At 43.6% G+C, this 20,461-nt stretch overlaps 1 protein-coding gene across 3 annotated transcripts in view; it reads right to left on the reverse strand.

Annotated features, from left to right (window-relative positions):
* The window catches only part of PPP3CC (protein phosphatase 3 catalytic subunit gamma), a 776,740-nt gene that overhangs the window by 246,533 nt on the left and 509,746 nt on the right, over nucleotides 1–20,461 (reverse strand). For all 3 annotated transcript variants that reach the window (XM_078666300.1, XM_078666301.1, XM_078666299.1), the window contains 2 exons: nucleotides 10,935–11,012; nucleotides 10,753–10,847 (listed from right to left, as the gene is read on the reverse strand). In XM_078666300.1, the coding sequence (XP_078522426.1) occupies nucleotides 10,753–10,847; nucleotides 10,935–11,012 (173 nt within the window). The remainder of the gene's footprint in view (nucleotides 1–10,752; nucleotides 10,848–10,934; nucleotides 11,013–20,461) is intronic.

The following is a 20,461-nucleotide window of genomic DNA, read 5'->3' on the forward strand; positions in this document are numbered from 1 at the left end:
GCTGTGAGCGCATTCAATTAAAGGAAAAAAGAGAAAAGGAGACACGCCCAGCCGGCCGTGAAACTGAAAGCACAGCCGGCCGGCCATGAAAAAGCCTTTGATGCAGCAGGGGGCAATTAGGCGAGGAGAATGGCTGGGCTGAGGCAGAGCGCAAAGCCTTTGATGCAGCAGGGGGCGGAGCGGGAAGAGCTGCTGACGGCACCAAGCTGACGATTTGATGCTGTGCACGCGCATTTTAACTCATTGCGCTTGCGCACTGAGTTAAAAGCGCACATGCACTGCATCAAATCGCCAGTCTCGGTAAGCTCTGTTTAAGCCCCTTTATATCTCGCTCCCGCTCAATGCGCATGCGCATTGATAGGTCACGAGACCTAAAAAGGAAAAATACAGATATTTTTTAGAAATGGCCACGTGTCATAGAAAAAAAGACAGCTGAGAAATACAGATTAGGTGAGACAGCTGAGAAAGATCTAAAGCGGGAGGCAGGTGTCAAAGGAACAGGTAATGTAGAAAAGGGATGGAAGAAAGATGCTCAGATGGAGGGAACAGTCAGGATATTTAAGCAAAATATCAGTAGAGAGCAAGAGAACAAAGCAAGATGAGAGACAGATCAAAGGGGTAGTAAAACAAAACAATGTGAGGAACAGAGATTTGAGAGGACGGAAGGTTAGGGGAAGAAAAGTAGAGCAGGAAGGCTACAAAGTGTGGCATAAACATGAGCTTTTATTCTGGCACAGTAATACATATGCATCTTCCTTTACTATTGAAGATGGCTGTGTATTCTGTACAACCTTATGAAAACAGAGGCAAATCCCCAGCCTACACCAGTGCACACCTTAGTTGGACATGTCCAGGGCTACCAGAAGAATGTACCAGACTACAAAAATAAGGCACCGTTGTGAACTGATAGTTTGAAGCAGCTCTGGAGAGAGTGCAGTAGTGAAAGACAGAACATTGGTTTCAAACTGCTTATCCACCTTTAACTGCTTGTAGTCTTGCCTGATTTTGGATGGTGCGCCTGGGGCGCACAGGAACCTTCCATAACCCCTAAAGTACGCCAGAGGAAATGCACAAGTTATGACATATATGACAAGTAATGTGACTAGTTATGTGACACTTCCCACTTGGCACGATATGTGCACTTTCCAAGAACCATTTGTTTCTGTGGTAGCATTATCAGTATGGTCTAGGCAGATGGTTATTTTTTTCTCTTATTTGTAGGGGGCACTACTCCATTAAAATGAAGCAATGTCCACGTGACCTCACACAGGAGTGGAATGTGCACTGAATCAATGGGTGTTAAGCAAGGGGCTGTTCATGTATCTGCAGCTCAATCTAATACATAATTGTGTGGGAGAAAGGAAGAAAAAGTAACCAACCAGAGCTCTGCAGATCTGTGCACAAGCTCAATATTATTTGCAGAGGCTTCGCAACCTCAGATATACAAATTTGGATTTCCTTTAATATCTACAAAAATACTGAATGGATTTACACCAAACAAAAAGCACAAGCTGCAGACCAAAAGCTAGCTTTCTGCCAAATTTGGTGTAATCCGTTCAGCAGTTCGGGCTGGTGGCATGTCTAAAGAGTCTATGGGAATTAAAATGGAAACACTTTTCACTCCCCCCCCCCCCCCCCCCCCCCCCAGCCTCCCTATTCTCTGCCCTGCTTGACGGATTGCCCCAAAACGTTCCATGCACAACAAGAATCACAGGAGCACTATTTGTGGTAAAGTTTGTGAAGATTTGTCAAACAGGGCCAAAGATCGAGGCAAGTCAAAAAGGAAAATGCTACTAACCAGTATGCATCTGTTCTTGGCATGTAGAGCTGCAGAGTTGTACACTTAATATAAGATGGCCACCTGGTGTTAGGCTCGGATGATTGCATGTTGTTGTCGTCTTGGAAGAAGTCTTAGTAGTCACGAGATAGGGGACTCCTCCCTTGGACCATAGTGCGCATGGGCATCGGCTCCATCCTTAGATTGTTTTTCGCCATGATGGGAAAGGATGGAGTTAGTAGAAGTAAAGAAAAAACATGTCCATGCGTGTGCATCTAAATAAGATAAAACTGGAACAGATACCGGTCCCGGGGAGGCGGGAGGGCGTGTACAACTCTGCAGCTCTACATGCCAAGAACAAATGCACACTGGTAAGTAGCATTTTCCGTCCGAGGCATATGAGATGCAGATTGTACACTTAGCATCGATTGTGCAGCAGTGTCTCCCCTAGCGGTGGTCACCTGTATCTGTTGCAGTGGTTTGAAAGAGAGTTTTAAGAACAGCTTGGCCTACTGCAGCTTGCTGCTTGGCTTGCACATCAACACAATAGTGTTTAGTAAAGGTGTGTGTTGTAGACCATGTTGCTGCTTTGCATATGTCCTCTGGGGGGATATTTCCTAAGAAAGCCATAGAGGCTCCTAGTTTGCGTGTTGAGTGCACTCTAGGAGGAACTGTTAATGTACGTTTTGCTTTTTGATAGCATATTTGTATACATTTTACAATCCACCTTGCAATCCCACATTTAGAGATAGGGTTGCCTTTATGAGGTGGAGAGAAGGACACAAACAGTTGTTTTGTTTTCCTAAAAGACTTAGTCCTATCTATATAGTAGAGAAGAGCTCATTTAACATCTAATGTGTGTAGAGCCCTTTCTGCCACAGAGTCTGGGTTTTGAAGAAACACAGGTAACTCTACAGATTGGTTTAAATGAAAAGGAGTTATGACTTTTGGAAGGAATTTTGGATTAGTTCTTAAAACCACTTTGTTACCATGTAGTTGTAAAATGGTTCTTGTATTGTAAATGCTTGTATTTCACTTACTCTTCTAAGAGAGGTAATGGCAATAAGAAAGCTGTTTCCACGTGAGGAATTACAGTTCACATTTATGTAAAGGCTCAAAAGGGGATCCATGAGTCTTGTAAGAACAACGTTTAGGTTCCATACTGGAGAAGGTGGCAACCTAGGAGGGATAATTCTTTTCAATCCTTCCATAAATGCTTTAATTGCAGGCACTCTGAAAAGAGACAGATGTTGTCTATTTTGTAAATATGCTGCAATTGCTGCAAGGTGCAGGCGTATGGATGAATATTCCAAGTTACACCTTTGTAAATGTAAAAGGTAACAAATGATATTCTGGATGGAAGCATCCAGGGGATCAATTTGGTTATTGTTTCAATAAATGGCAAATCTTTTCCATTTAGCAGCATGACAACCTCTGGTAGTAGGTCTCCTGGCCTCTTTAATAATGTTCATACAGTCTGGTGGTAAGTTAAGATAACCGAACTCTGAAGACTTCAGGAGCCAGATCGCCAAATTCAGTTGATTTGGGTCTGGATGTTGGATGTCTTCATGGTTCTGCGTTAGCAGGGAACTGGAGATAGTTCTAGCAGTGTGGTGAACCACAGTTGACGTGCCCATGTGGAAGCTACTAGGATTAGTTTGAGAGACTGTTGTCTGAGCTTGCGTACTACTAATGGTATTAGTGGTACTGGTGGAAAAGCGTACGCAAATCTGTCTGACCAGTTCATCCATATCGCATTGCCCTTGGACAGCGGGTGTGGAAACATGGCGGCGAAGGTTGGGCATTTTGCGTTTTCGTGTGTGGCGAACAGATCTATGTCTGGATGACCCCACTTGTGAAAGAATGGTTGAAGAACCTGCGGATGTAGTTCCCATTCGTGAATTTGTTGTGTCTGCCGACTCAACAGATCTGCTATCTGATTGTGAACTCTTGGAAGGTGCTCTGCTAACAGATATATGTTCTGTGGAATGGCCCATCTCCAAATGTTCTGTGCGAGCTGGGACAGTTGTAGAGAGTGCCCCCCCCCCCTGTTTTTGTATATAATACATGGCTGTCATGTTGTCCGTCCGGATCAAGACAGCTTTGTTCTGTATTAGTACTTGGAAAGTTTTGAGCGCTAAGAATATTGCTAGCAGCTCTAGATGGTTGATCTAGAACACTTTTTGTTGACTGTTCCATTGCCCTTGAGCTGTATGATGTAGGAGATGGGCTCCCCATCCTGTGAGGGATGCGTCTGCTGTGAGCACTAGTTGTGGAACAGGTTCGAGGAATGGCCGCCCTTTTGTCAAGTTTTTGGTGTTCAACCACTGCAGAGAGCGATGTGTGCGGCTGTCTACCAACACCAGGTCTGTTAGTTGACCTTGAACCTGGTTCCACTGTTGTGCTAGACATTCCTTCAACCGACGCATCTGTAGTCTTGCATATGGTACTATGAAGATGCAAGATGCCATCATGCCTATTAGTCTCATGAATACTCTGGCTTGCAGAGAGTGTTGCTGTTGAAAGGCTGTGACTAAGGCTTGAAAGCTCTGTATCCTTGCTGGACTGGGATACGCTAGAGCCGTAGACGTGTTTATTGTAGCCCCTAGATACTGATGTATGTGAGAGGGTTGTAGGTGCAACTTGGTGTAGTTGATTGTGAACCCTAAGTCGTGCAATGTTTGAATTGTCTGATGTGTGTGTTGAACACACTGATTGAATGACTTGGCTTTTATGAGCCAATCATCTAGATAAGGGAAGACATGTATTTGTTGTCTCCTGAGATGTGCTGCTAATACTGCTAGGCACTTTGGGAATACTCGTGGTGCCGTTGTCACTCTGAATGGAAGGACTTTGAACTGATAATGTTGTCCTTCCAGTACAAACCTTAGATACTTTCTGTGAGCAGGATGTAAAGGGATTTGTGGAAGTAGGCGTCCTTCAGGTCTAGTGTTGTGAGAAAATCGCCTTGTTGCAGCAGTGGGAGCACTTGTTGTAAAGTGATCATATGAAAATGATCTGATTGTATGTAATGATTGAGGGGCCTGAGGTCGAGAATTGGTCTTAGTGTCCCGTCCTTCTTGGGAATTAGAAAATACAGCGAGTAAACCCCTGTTCCTTGTTCTTTTAAATGAACTATTTGTATTGCGTCCTTTTGTAGAAGTGACAGAACTTCTTCTTTGAGCAGAGTAAGGTGTTCTGTAGACATTGGGCGTTGCTTGGCGGTATGTGTGGAGGGGTTGCTGTACGTTCTAGGCAGTAGCCATACTGGTTAATTTGTCTTACCCACCTGTCTGTTGTGATGGAGTTCCAGACAGGCAGGAATTGCGTTAATCTGCCCCCCACAGGAGTGGAATGCTGTTGGGGGAGCAGAGGGAAGTCACTGTTTTGTGGTGGCGGAAGAGGTTGGATTACTGTTACCCCGACCTCTTCCTTTGTTGTTATTCCCTCTATATCCTCCTCTAAAATATCCCTTGTTAGAGGATGTTTGTGTGTTGGATTTGAAGGACGTTGTATTGTCTGCACCAGTTTGTTAGGAGCCCCCTCTATAGAAGGAGCGACGAAAGGAACCTCTAGTTTGTGTGGACTGTAAAGCTCCCATAGATTTGGCAGTGACTGTGTCCTTCTTCATTTTTGCAAGTGCTGTGTCTACTTCTGGTCCACATAATTGGTTTTGATTAAATGGTTGATTTAAAATGGTAGTTTATACTTCCGGTTTAAACCCTGAAATGCATAGCCACGCCATGTCTTCGAAGTACGACACAAGTATTTACAGCTCAGATGCAGTATCTGCTATATCTAGTGCGCACTTGATTGAGGCATTAGAAATAAGCTTGCCTTCTTGTATAAGATCATTTGCCTGTGCCTTATATTGGTCAGGTAGATGTTCTAGCAGTTTCTCTAACTGATCATAATGAGCCCTATCATATCGGGAAAGGAGGGCTTGAGTATTAGCTATACGCCATATGTTGGTAGCTTGCGCAGCTATTCTTTTGCCTGAGGCATCTATGACCTTGGATTCTTTATCCGGTGGGGGTGCCTCGCCTGAAGTTTGTGAGTTTGCTCTCTTCCTAGCATTTGACACAACCAGTGAATCTAATGGTAGGTAGTTGTCCTTTAATGTAGGTTGGATCTGCAGGTGCAGGACTATATTTTTTCTCAATTCTAGGGTTCAAAATCCTAGTACGTACAGGGTCTTTATAAAAATTTCTGGAGCATGCTTAATGACCCCTTTGATCATAGGAAGAATTTGAACAGATCTTTGCGATTGTTCACATGTGTCTAATAGAAAATCTTCCTCTGCCTCATCAAAATGTATAGTGACCCCATGGTAAATGGCAGCTCTGAAACCAATGTTATCCTCTGGGGGAGAAGGTTTTGATGGGTATGACTGTGGGTCAGGAATATCTGGTGTATCCTGTGGGTTTGGGTACTCCCAGTCTGTATAATCTATAGGGAATGGGAAAGGCTCATCTGTGTCTATCCCTCTTCCTAAACTATACTCATCATCATTTTGAGGTGAGTGAGAGGATAAAGGAAGAGAATGTGACGGAGATATCTGTGGTGAATTATTAGCAGGAGCAGGAGATGAAGGAGAAGGAAGTATAGGTGAAGAAGGGTGCATAGGGGATGTGGCAGAGTCCTTCTTCTTGGCAGGGACCACAGGTGTGGATGTTTCATCTGCCTTCCTTTTCTTTTGTGGTGTAGTGGACACATGACCTGTTTTTGGGTCAATGTAGATCTTCTTTTGCAGAGGATCTGGCTGGAAAAGTTCTTCTCCTTGTGGAATCTTTGTTGGCGCCGATTTTTTCGGTACTGGACGAGGTTGCTGCTTGTCTTTAGCCTTAGGAGTTGTTACAGTGTCCTTTGGCATAGTTTACGGCACCAAAGGTGTTGTTTTCAGTGTCGTAGGCTGTTTTGAGGGCTTTGACGTGTCGGAATCAGGCCTTGTCGGTTTCGGCATCGAAGACGGTGTCTTCGGAGTGGAAGCTGGTCTCGTCGGCTTCGAGGCGTCGGACGCTGGCTTCGTACCCTTTTCTTTAGAAGTCGACGGTTTTGGAGCCGAGACCTCTTTCGGTTTCGGTGCCGACGGAGCTGGTGGGATCGGCACGTGCGGCTTGCTCGGTACCGAGCTACCTGAAGGCTTGGTTACTTTCTTCAGAGCCGGGCTCGATGGCGGGGCTGTCGAAGTAGATTTTCGGTCGCGACTGGGCCCCGGAGGCGGAGTGTTGACCTTTGCCTTCAGTCTGGGTGCTGTGTGTGGTGCAGGGGCAGTAGTACTCACACGCTGACCCGATGGTATGGAGTCATCTGAGTCTTCTTTGGGCACGAGCGGAACCTCCTCGTCCAAGATATCTACCGGTTCTGGAGCGGATCTCTGCATGTCGTGTCGACGGGCCCTCCGATCTCTGACTGTTTTCTTGGATCGAAAAGACGTGCAGGCTGTACAGCTGGATTCGTCGTGTTCTGGTGATAAGCAGAGATTGCAGAGCTTGTGGTGGTCACTGCGTGGTAACTTTGCTCCACACCCGGGGCATCTCTTGAATGGCATCCTTTCCACGAGGTGTAGGCCTCACGGCGTGGATAGGCCCAACAGCCCACGTCGACGACCGGAATCACGCTGATGGAGTCGAGATGTTAGTCGGTATCGAAATTATTTTGGAGAGTTTTGGGAAGTTTTTTACGCTTCGAAGTGCTGGAAAAGTGCGTTTCTAGCCGGAGCGGAAAACTTTCATCCGAACCCAGTGGCGGAAAAAAAACAATCTAAGGATGGAGCCGATACCCATGAGCACTATCGTCCAAGGGAGGAGTCACCTATCTCGCGACTACAAAGACTTCTTCCAAGACAACAACAACATGCAATCATCCGAGCCCAACACCAGGTGGCGATCTAATGCTAAGTGTACAATCTGCAGCTCATATGCCTCGAACACACTTTTCCTATGGAAACATTGTCCTAACTAGAACTACCTACTGACGACCGCTAGTGGGTAATATATATTATATACACAGACTCTCATGAAGTCTATTAATACCTTGGGTGCTTTGACTTTTCCCTCCTGTGCTGAAGGGTCTGTAAATTCCATTGTTCATGACGAGCTCAGCTCGTCATGAGCACACGAGCAGTGTACTGCATGACGAGCTGAGCTCGTCATGAGCATGGAAGGGGTAAAATACAGATCGGTAGTTGTGATAATTCAAGGATGTCGCACAGTACTCGACTAGTCAGGGTAGAAAGTCTACAGAAAAACTACTTGTTCAAAAACTGGTGCTACCACAGTATACACCCCTGCTATCTGCAAGGGCAATGATGGGGTTAGTCCAAAGAATAACAAACCACTACATCTTAAAACAATATATTGGAAGACTCTACCAATTTGTTGAAATAACACATTATGAGCACATAAAAACAGAAAAGTCCATCCATAAGTCTAAAGTCATGTTATATATTTTGCTATCTTTATTGTGTTTACACCCTTCTAACCAAGTACATGATTATTTGCCAACATGTGTTTTATCCTCAAAGGGACTTTTTCAAGGTGTGTGCCTACAAAGTATTTCTTATTCCTCTTACAATAATAAATGAAGCAAGACAATAAAGGTGTCACAGTGCAAGTTTCTTCTAGGTGATCTCTCTTGTGGCCTATTTGACCATTGGATCCTAATAATAAATGTAATAGTCCTCATCTGCTTATCATCAATATTTTAAAGCTCACAATGAAGTGGTGATGCTATTCATCATGGACGACACTGGCGTAGAGAGCCCGGATAAGCCCTGTCCCTCGCAAAATGAAACTATAGTTGATGCGGTTTTAATTGCTCAGGAGGAGGTCCTTGGCAGCTGCGTGGTCAATGAAAGATTTTTCATCAATAAAGCACCCTTCATTGCCAGTCATAGACGATGCAGTCCTCATTGATAAGGTTGTGGATAGCCATTTGTTCTTCTCAAAGGGATTCTACTTGAAATAATTATCAGCGATAATGAGTGTGTTTTAGTAAATGGAAGAGTTACTGGAAGATGAAATGACCTTACACAAGAATGGCGTTGGTGGCAATTGTGTTAGCTTTAAAGATGCTGCAGCAGTACTTGCAGCTGGGACCGGCACTCTCTCTCTATGCAGCAGTTCCTTGTAAGCTGTGAGAAGTACAGCTATCAGCTCCAATTTACACATCAAAAGGTTTCGTTTTCTTGGCGCTTTGGTGGATAAAGGCGTAGGTGAACTGTGCACTGATTTTTAAGTACAAGAATGAGCATCTTTACGTCCTGAAAACCGACCGACCCACTCCGTCGATTCAGGTTTTAAAAAAAAAAAGAAAATATTTAAAAAATGCAGCTGTCATGAGGAAAATCATCCAGGTGCAAACTACAAATACAATATACATTAGGGTCACCAACAAATATGTTCTATGCCTCAAAGAACCCTACTTCCCCACCAATCACTTATTAACAGTAACCTTGACGTTAATCCTGTTGAGTGGGCTGCAGCCGTTGTATAAGTTTGTGCCATATAAATAGAACATACATATGTACAGACAAGTGCAAGGGTTGAATGGATGACTTTTGGGTGATGCAGAGTAGTTTTCTGCTAGATCCACACCCGAGACATGGAAAGAGGGCGTCCTAGCCCTGAATCTAGGAATGGAGAGTATAAAAACAATTCAGAGATTGAAAGATGATATGTAGCAGAATCTGTACACTATTTTTTTATAGTAGCTTTTCGGAGGATATATACCTTCAAACAGTTCTGGAGGACTGTTTTGCAACAGATGTGCTGTAGAAAAATCTGAGGTTTAGAAACCTCTAAGGGGAGTGAATCACACTGTTCATATGAATGGCTCTCATATGGGTCATATAACGATGTGGAAAATCAGTGCATGGTACAAGATTAAACGTATGCATTTTGACCTTGCTGATTCTACACTGTAACAAGGATTCCCGTCCCGTCGACTAGGAATAATTCAGGCACATGAATCCATGAAATATCACGTGGTAGAGAACTCCTTTCGGCTTTTCCTGGACAAAAGGAAAAGTGGATGTGAAAACATACAATTTAAGCCTATACCAAGCATCTGTAGGGGCGGTGAAAAAAATGTAAAAAATAAAAAATAAAAACGTGGAAGGCTCATAAATGAATGCTTTTGGAGGGACAGATTAACAAACAGTAGTAACTTGAGAACTTAAGACGATTATAGCTTCTGAAGACAGTCTATTTGAGGGTAAAGAAACGGAGAAAGGGAATGATGACCACAAGGGACTTGCAGAAGATTACCTTTGGAAAATAAAAGGACAAATAGGGTGAGGTGAGTCATCTCATAGTTGCAGAGACAGCCACATTCTTACTTTATTGACCAGTTAACTGAGATTTGACTGGACTGGTCTTGTCTCCCCTTTATGTAACAAGTTTGAGCTGCTGATGTGCATACAAATTCTAGATATTTTAAAGGTGATGTGATGCCATCCTACTGGCAGATTGTGCACTATGCAAGCTTTAATTAACAAAACTAATCTGTCTGCTTATAATTCTTAAGTGTTATTTCAAGCCTTTGTGCTACTATCAGGCATTATTTCAATTTTAGATCGTTCTGCTTTTTGTCTTGGCAAAGAATGCTGGATATGTTTTCCTGAAAACTGACAGCAAGCGCAAAAGGCTACAAGGCATATCCAGTGAATGTAAAAATACCACTCAGGCCTATCCTAAATGATTCAGAAATAAAGTGTTGATGTTAAAATGCAAGAGGAGTATTGTGGAAAGGACATGCTCGGAGCCTGGGCAGAGGAGGGTTGATCAATTCGTAGGCAAGTCATAATAGCTGCAGAACAAGTCGTATTTTTTTATTATTTAGTGTTTTTTTTTCATTTTAAAACAAAGTGGGTTATCTGATCAGTAAAAAAACAAAACCAGGATGAGTAGAAATCAAAACGCTTTAAGATTGGCACCCATTTAGGGGAGGTGGACAGCCTGCACCTGCCTTACCTTTGTTATTATAGACATCAAGGTAATTGGGAGCAGAGAAAATTGTAATAAGAGAAGGGAAGCCTGTTGTCTGACTTTTCCTGTACATTCGATACCTGTGGCAGGAGACAGGAAAAGACATTAGCAATATTCAGGGAAAGAGACTTCGGGAGAATACGTTGGGATTTGGTGCAGTGACTTACCCTGCATCCTGAGCCTCGTGTGCTCGGATCACCGACAATAGATTATTACTTTGCAAAAACTCACACACCGCAGGATAACTGAAACAAAAGAGGCAATGGATTACTATACATGAAGGAGAAACACAAGAGCAGACAATCTGTCAGGACCCCAGATTTCACATGCTTCATTTTGGCCAAGTACCTAAACTCATCTAGTGAATGCTACCCAATACCCAAGAGTTCCTCATCCGGTCTCCTAGGCCACAGAATTACCAACAGCGAACCCACTCTGGCTCAAACCTTCACTCCACTTGTCGCAATACCTAGACCCTCAACAAGCACTCTTGATTCACATAAATCCCCAGAGATATGGCTCAACTCGCCCCAGAGCTTCAAATGTCCACCACAGTTTCCCATCAGGGCTTAAATGTTACCCGGTGATTCTGATCTCAGATTTCCCAAGCTTAACAGCATTGACAAAAGGCAAGCAGTGAAAGGACTGCAGAGCTCCCTCCGGTTTTTTGCAGAGCCAAAATGGAGTACTAGGAGCCTAGAACTCCTGCAAATAATCTTTATGGTGTACCAAAGCTGCAGGCCTCCCTTTACACCCAAACAACCATTCTGGATCAGCAAGGATGCAAACCTCTATCTCACAGCAAACAGCTGATGAATAACCTGGAGTGCAGAAGTAACCAAACTCTAAATAGGGACATACTAGACTACAAGAGCTTGAGGATCTTACTACCCCATAAGCAGATGTAGCGTGGAGCACTAGAAATACAACACCTCCTTAAAGCTGAGGTGTGACCAGAACAGATTGTCATAAATAAATACATTTATTACAAGTTGAATCAAGTCGAAAAACATTCTTTAAAAAAACTTGCTATGTTACAGGTAGAAGGGGGTTCTCTGTTTTAATGTTTCTATCACCTGCTACTACTCCTGACTTAACCAAGAGAACGATGCGAGGAGAGGCTCGTCACCTTCAGTTAAGACAGTTACAGGCATTAACAACGCAAAGATCTGGTAGAGCCCAGGAAGTTCACATGACAGGTGAAGTGCAGAGGTCAGCTGCCAGCAGATTTTCATGCACCTCTCGCGCTGTGTAGGCTTTTTTTTTTTCCCACTATCCCCTGGGTTTGAGGGAGTGTGGCGTGTGGCATTTCAGATGGTCTTGCGAAAAAATAGTGCTTTGAGAAGAAACATTAGCATAGTTTCCCTCCCTAAGCACTCTCCAGGGGCTTCACTATTGGCCCATCTGCACAATAAACAGTGCAAGGCACCTCCTCTGATAATGGAGTGGCGGGGAGGGAGGTTCCTGGTCACTGAGGTAAGAGGGTGAGCGGCAGAAGCCACACAATGGCTCCGCCTGTTTTTTGGCACGAGGTTCTAAGAGGACCTTGGGCTGGGCCAGAGTCAGGAATTTGATTCAGGCCTGACTCTGCCTTCGTTGCCCATCCACCTCTGTTGCTAACTGGATGTGGCATAGAGTCCGTCAACACAGTGCAGCAGCAAGGCACCAGCAAGGCACCTCATCAAAAGGCTTTTAGCAAGAAAGTCAGTCTTCCTGACAAGAAAGAATATTATACCGTTCAGGAGTTTGAAAGCACTGGGTTATTTGACAATCAATCCACATGTTCTCAAAGAATGAAAGGCAAAGCATAAACCTTTGGTATACAATGATAGCGGCCGATAACTAGCTAGTGCTTGAATTGCACAATGTGAAATAAGGAAAACTCAATCAGCCTGGCTTCCTTGCTTGACCAAATTGTGTTATCTAAGCCAATTAACTCTTTCATTTAGCCTCCATTTCCTTGCGCATCACTTTGACAGAGCATAGGATCTGGAAGGCTTGGGAAACTTTGGAGCATTTTGAGGGCCAGTAGATTGGCGTGGAATGGAAGACAGCACTTCATAGTTAAAACGATTGTGGGAATAAGCAGAAAAGCAGTGCATTGAGAACATTTTATTTGCATGTATATTGCTGTTGCCCCAGTCTTGTTTTGATCAGATTCGATGGAGCATTCCCTGGTTGTTCAGTTGCAGTAACAGAGGGTCTTCTGCATCGCCCTCTATGTGAACCTCATTAATTATTGGAAGTGAAGAAAGCGTCCAAGCACTTCAGTCTCATCTCTGACAACTTCAAGTTTTCACCGCAGCACTCTTTCAAGAGAAGACCACTACCTGGGCTGGATGATGGAGGACAAGCACACATGTGGGTTCCCCAGTGCACACGGTGTGTGCTGTTCGTGCTTAGCTGAGGAAGTATCCTACATGCTTCCCATCGCCATTGGCTTCCAAAAGAAAAGCACTGCCTGGGCCGGATGATGGAGGACAAGCACACGCAAGGGTCTCCCAGTGCATGCTGCCTGTGCTGGTTGTGCTTAGCTGAAGGAGCATCCTACATGCCTCCTCTCTCCATTGGCTTCCAAGAGAACAGCACTGCCAGGGCCGGATGATGGAGGACAAGCACACGCGTGGGTCCCCCAGTGTACACGGTCTGTGCTGTTCGTGTTTAGCTGAGGGAGCATGTTATATGCCTTTCCTCTCCATTAGCTTCCAAGAGAAGAGCACTGCCTGGGCTGGTTGATCATGGTATACATACACGGGGGTCCACCAGTGCACCCCTGTCTGTACTGTTCGTGTTTAGCTGAGGGAGCATCCTACATGCCTCCTCTCTCCATTGGCTTCCAAGAGAAAAGCACTGCCTGGACTGGTTGATGGAGGACAAGCACACGCAAGGGTCTCCCAGTGCGTGCTGCCTGTGCTGGTTGTGCTTATCTGAAGGAGCATCCTACATGCCTCCTCTCTCCATTGGCTTCCAAGAGAACAGCACTGCCAGGGCCGGATGATGGAGGACAAGCACACGCGTGGGTCCCCCAGTGTACACGGTCTGTGCTGTTCGTGTTTAGCTGAGGGAGCATGTTATATGCCTTTCCTCTCCATTAGCTTCCAAGAGAAGAGCACTGCCTGGGCTGGTTGATCATGGTATACATACACGGGGGTCCACCAGTGCACCCCTGTCTGTACTGTTCGTGTTTAGCTGAGGGAGCATCCTACATGCCTCCTCTCTCCATTGGCTTCCAAGAGAAAAGCACTGCCTGGACTGGTTGATGGAGGACAAGCACACGCAAGGGTCTCCCAGTGCGTGCTGCCTGTGCTGGTTGTGCTTATCTGAAGGAGCATCCTACAAGCCTCCCCTCTCCACTGGCTCCCAAGAGAATAGCGCTGCCTAGGCTGGTTGATCATGGCATACACACACGTGGGTCCACTAGTGCACGCCTGTCTGACCTCTTCATCCGTAGTCCAGGTGGGAGCACCTCTGCTAAGCGACGAGCACGCTGTGACTTTCTTGCGACACTTGGAAGCCATTTCTCATTGTGGTTCCTTGTTCAGCCAGTTATACATTAATTTTAGAATACGATTGGTGTTGTTATGGAAGGCATCCATAAGCTGTGAGGCATCTACTACTCCCATCACTCTCAATAAAATGTTTGATTTCCCTCTAGTAATCCACCTTTGGGTTCCGGAGTAGCGTGGTATTAGTCAAACATTGCTTCAACGCCTCGTCACAGGTATTAAGTGCTATATAAATACAATTACATTGAAATACACCAGTTCATGATTTGTGCTGTACAAAAACCTCAACTGTAAAAGTGTTCATAGAATATGTTGCTTCACCTATATTAACAAGCAATGCCACATATATGGGACACATGAGTGACTGGGTTCACTTATAGCAGCCTCGTCATGGAGATGGTTGGAGGGCATGAATGTTTCTAAGTTCCTGTTTGAAAACTAGAACTTCGAATAAATGTAACTCCATGCAGTGACACATTGAAGTGTACTAATGTGAAACGCTTCCTCGTGTTAAAGCAACAGACTTAAAAAAAAATGATTATTAAGTCTATCATATTTTCAGCAGGGGCGTAACACCCCACAGTGCAAGGAGATGGAAACCCTTCAGGGCATCCTAAACCTACAGCCCAAAGCCTATAAAATATTTGTGAGATATTTGAGACATCAAAAACTACAGAGGGTGGTTCCCACATTTTGTTTTGAACTATGCCACTGATTTTCACATGATGATTTACATGCCAAACATGTGTATGGCCCAGCTCATGTTATGGCTCTTATCAGAGCCGGCCCTTGCTCGGTTAGTGCCCAGGCCAGAAAGATATGCGGCGCCGTTGCTGCTGTTAGTGATTAAAATAAGACAGCATGCGGGGCTTTTCTGTTCACAGCTCAGTCCCTGGCTGAATACAGCAGTGACTGGCATCTGAACAAGCACTCCTTCACTCCCCACCCCCTAACTCACCTGATGCCAAGCTGCTGGCTGGGGTAAGGGAGCTGTTGGTCTGTGGCGGGTGGAGGGGAAAAAGGAGATGGAAGGGCAACAAGGAGGGTGACTGAGTGGTAAAGCAGCGCATGGAGCTTTTTAAAATTGATTCCAAGTACTTTACAGTCAATGACTGGAGCCGAATGAGAGGGGCACTGCTGCTTGCATGACCTTTCTGCACCCATCTTTGTGAGTCACTCTGAAGATTTGCGCCCAGGGCCTGGGCCCAGCTCGGCCATGGCAAAAGTCATCACTGGTTCTTACAGCCGAGCCAGAATCTATTAATTTGCTGGCTTCCAACCACCTAGGTATCAAGAAAACTATCTTAAAGCTTCTTTAAGAGGGGGTTGGATTCCTCCCTCTTGGCTCGGCTTAAGTGGCCGCCAGTTCTTGAGACACCTGATCATGAATGTTACACAGAGCACACCCATGCCTTAAATAGGCTTGAGGTCAGAAGGCGTGGCTAATGTGAAGCATCAGAATGTGGGATTAAAAGACTGAGCCCCGGCCCCATACTTGTGTTTGTGTCCTTCACACTTCCAGCTCATTGGAACCAAATGCAACGCATAAGATGCGCCGATAAGAGCAAAGGTCAAAGCCAGAATTCAAGGGAGTATATGAGGAAAGGATGGCCTACCCATCCATTTGCATTTAAGCATTCCAGAATTAAGGCAGGTTTTCCATGTGGCTGCCATCCATTTCATTACCAGTGTAAAGATGCTATTTAGAACTGGTGGGATGTTTAGAAAAGCTGGTTACAAAGAACAGGAGCGCCTCAAGCACTGTAAACGTCCCTTTAATCTTCCATCTGTTTCCTGTTAATGTAGAGCACCCTCTTAGCAACCAGACAGCAAATTGTTTCCACAGCAGTAGCTGCATTCTGGCAAAAGGAATACACGAGACAAGTACTTGACACTAGGAATTTTGGAAAGTAAGAGGGTTGAGCCACAAAGGTCTGTGGAAAATGTACACTGTTCTGAGACAGACCATGCACGAACTTTATAAACTTTTCATGAGCACTGGCAAAAGTAAGTTCATAAGATAGCTCAGAGGGCGGAGTTCCTACTCAGAGACTTGCAGGTGAAAGATGTGCTTCACATTAGTTGCCAGACCAACAGGAGGCACATTGAATTGTGTACAAATAACAGTTATGCAAGCTCTTGGTGAAGATTCAGTTTTTGGTGTGTACAGATATTACTGTTATCACTGAAAGGGTTTGCTGACACATTAATAAAGCTGGGATCCCATTGAGTGGAGATCCCACAACACGAAAGACAATATGCAAGGGAACATAAGAAACCTCTTTGTAAGGCGGGTTTGAAAGAAGAATGAACCAGTAGTATTCCTTTGGACTCAAAGCTTCCACCAGATACATTCTGCTGGTGTCATTTTAATGCCAGCATAAATTGAAGAAATTGTAAACAACGTAATGCAAAAGACATGGCAACGGCCTACCCACTCCCATCTGGCAGGTTTAATAGCCCGTGTCTCAATATAAAGAGGGGCACTTGGGTCTTCAGAAAGCAATATGCTAAAATGAGAAGCGAAAGTGAGAGGTAAAGAAATCCGAACTATTTTTTCAGCAAAAGACTAGCTAGGTCATTAACTTTTCACTGTAGAAGTACACTTTCTCCTAGCAGTTTCTTTTAAGATATAATTAACCCTGTTTATTTAAAAAAATATATATATATATTTGTTTACTTCTGCAGTTGCTAGGAAGGATCCGCATAATTAACACGAATGAATACCTCATACTTGACTGGAGGTATAGGTACAGTTTATTCCCCAGTGAACAACTAAAAACAAGGCTGGAGTACTGTCAAAAATGTAGGCTCCATTTACACAGCACAAACTAGTTTGTCTTGTAGAACATAGCTTGGGACATATGTAAAGAGCAAGCAAACACTTGCTAATGAAAACTTGAAGCCAAAGGAGGCAGATAGGTACACTATGTCTTGCGGAAAATGGTGTAATCATCTAAAAATTGATGATACCAGGGACCAATCTACACCCGGGGCATACTAATAAAGTACTGCTTCTAGTCTGAATCTCTTGCTTGCCTCTACTCAGCGCCACGCAACCAGATCTTTATTTCCGATGTATTAATCCGCTGGCTCATATTATGCGACACCAACAGACACAGTGTACCCCAGTTCTGCCTCCCAGTTTAGAAGAGTTCAAATCGTCATTTTCAGCTGTAGATTCAAGTCGCATGCTGGACCAACTTTGAGAGCTTATGCCCGGGCTTCAGTACAGGCCACAGACTACCTTTCATGGACACATGCTCTATACCCATGTATCCACTCCTACCAATGATTTTAACTAATGAAAAGATGGAGGGGTTATTTGATGTGACCAGGCAATAATGCACGTCGTAGTGTACAAGTAGCATGATGTTTCTCTATATGATCACTGTTTGTATGTACTGTTCTATACAATGAAATGCTAATAAAAACGATTTACAAAAAACAAAAAACAGGACCAATCTACGATTCTTTTCTCTCATATCACAGTCTCCATTTACTATGGAGATAAGGATTGCATTCTAACCCGTCACCAGATCACGACAAACTACCAGGAGAGTACTTCCTTCTATACTACCTCAAAGTAAAGACGAGCACTTCAACGAGTCCTATAAGCTCAACATTGGCAGTAGACCACGTAGTCTTGCTTCCAGAACTTGGTAAAATAATAGCTAGTTCAAGGGACTGGCCATGACATTATTTAAAATTCAGTCTGAAATTAGTCCATTGGCTCCCAAACAAAAAGAAAAAGAAAACAAAATCAAGACTGGAACACAGAAAGGTGAACATGGTGAAAAAGCAGGCCTCCTTAATAGTGCGGCATTTTTGTATAGCACCCTACAGTAGGTATGCCTTTTTGTCTGGCTTTGGAAGGTAGATGTAAGAACTTGAGGTCTCGTGCAAAAAGTACAACATAAAATTAGTTAAAGTAGAGAGGAGATGAAACTGATTTAAGTTTCTGGGTGCTTTACTTTATACTTAAACATCTGGTCACCAAAAGGAACTAATGTATAATGAAAGGTCTACAACTACCTATTAAAAGGTTAGCAAAGATTTAGAAGGAAACTTGAACTTAAAAGTGAAAATTGGTACTCTTTTTTTGGAGGTTGTCAACTAGGCTGGTGAGGTCAAGCACTCCATGACAACAGAGAAGACCAAAGCTATGAATAAGAAGTGGGAAGGATTACTGTCAATGTCAGGACTTTCTATCTCTATTCATGAATACAGCTTTTCTTTTGGAGAGCTATTGGGAAAGTGGATCTAAATAGCTGGCATCTCCTTCCTGGGCATGGGTAGTATGCAAACCTGACCGGAACCTCTGAGGATTACTGTACAACCGACTGAGCTCACCAAAAGATCATCAATCTGCCTACTGACACAAGAGTTCTCTGCCAAATTAGGAAGAGTACAACAAGATATAGTCAGGTAAGGAAAAATACAAGTATGAACTGCATGAGGGCCTTATGTGGGGATGAGAAATTCTGAGGCTGGGAGTTTGGAAATCTAAAGACTTTATCAAACGAACTGAGAAACTTTACCAAAAAAACCACAATATTTGTAAGAGCAGGAAAAGCTACTTACCTGTAAGCGTTGGCATCTGCCAGATTCACATGCTTGTATAGTTACTAATCAATGTGGTAACTTGAAAACCAGTAGTAATGAGCATTTATAAGGGCACATTTACATTTCTGTGTTTGAATATTCACAATGATGCGAACATGTTATTAAACAAGCTTCAATTAGGTGAATATGTACAATTCATTCCACTACCATTTGGTGTTACTATAGCTAACATTTCATAGAATTAGTGTATAAGGAGTAGCTGAGAGTGGAGGGAGACAAACATTTTAATTTATCAACAACATTAATGCTGGTTAACTGCATTTACAAGTAAGTAACCTCGCCTGGCCTGCATGTGAGGCAGTAGTGCTTCATGAATGTAGGGCTGATTCTCAAGGTTACTGCTCAGCAGACTTCTACAAGATGAACTCTAGCACGGGTTAGAACAGCTGATGGGATACTGCTTATGGAGAGTGAGCTTGTAACATGTTCAAAATGTCAATTGGCTTTAGTCTGATAGTAGGTTATAAATATTGAAATTCATCTTTCGATGAACTTGGCCTTTTTGATTGTGAAAAAGTGCACAAAAATGTTGATTTGATGATCTGAACGTAACCTTTCAGCCAATGTGGCAGGATTGGAGAATGCCTGAAGAATCACTTGGTGGACATGTAATTCTCTCTCTACTTCAGGTTTGGACCTAGGATTGGTCCTGAAAGTCCCCTTGCACATAAATGCAAGAACGCTTCCTTCACAAAAACAAATGTATTTCATGCTCTCCTCATCTTTCTCCTACATGCCTGCAGGATGTCAAAAAGAATTACAAAGCAGACATTTATCGTGTACCTAGGATACTCACAGGCCTAGTAAAAATCTATTGAGTTCCCACGGCACCACGTTTTGTTACTGGTGCAAAAATCCTTCATAAACCCTTTTATCAGTGTGTATGTGAGAATTTCTTATATAGGACCAGAGATCAACACAGCTAAACCGAAATATGACAAAGTTCAACTAACAGTATAAAATAAGTGTCATAGGGGACCACCTTTCAAAAGGACAATGTTTGAGACAGTTTAGTAGGTAAGATACAAAAATGGACCTCGTATCACCTGATTTTTTGTTTTAACCAGGATCCATGCCATTTTGAATACAACCTTTGTTTCTTTGACTTCCATGCAACATTTCAATACCACCCTTCATCAACATGATTAGCTACCACTCCTACTCTTTCAGCTGATATCTAATTCCCTTCAGAACTGGATTCTAATGAGGCTTTCTAATTAATGCCCAGGTGCAGATACAGGAAAGGATATCTAGCATCCACTTGTTTGATGTGATTTTTTGGGAATATGTAGATCTGATTCTAAGCCTTCATATAGTGTAAAATCCTGTGTCCCACTGGTGTGGAATATTTAAGGACAGAAATGGGAAGTGAATTAGAGTTTCTAACATGCCTCCAGGGTCCTAGACTGAGAAGAGCTTTTGCATTAGATGACTTAATACGTGTATTGTGGTCTCAGTTTTGTCAGTCGAAACTCTTAACACTACTGGTGGTAGGGTTGGTGCTTCATTTCCTAATCTTGATTATTATTATTATTATTATTATTTATTTCTTATAAAGCGCT

This window comes from Lissotriton helveticus, chromosome 11, assembly GCF_964261635.1.
Source record: "Lissotriton helveticus chromosome 11, aLisHel1.1, whole genome shotgun sequence".
In the NCBI taxonomy this organism is placed as follows: Eukaryota; Metazoa; Chordata; class Amphibia; order Caudata; family Salamandridae; genus Lissotriton; species Lissotriton helveticus.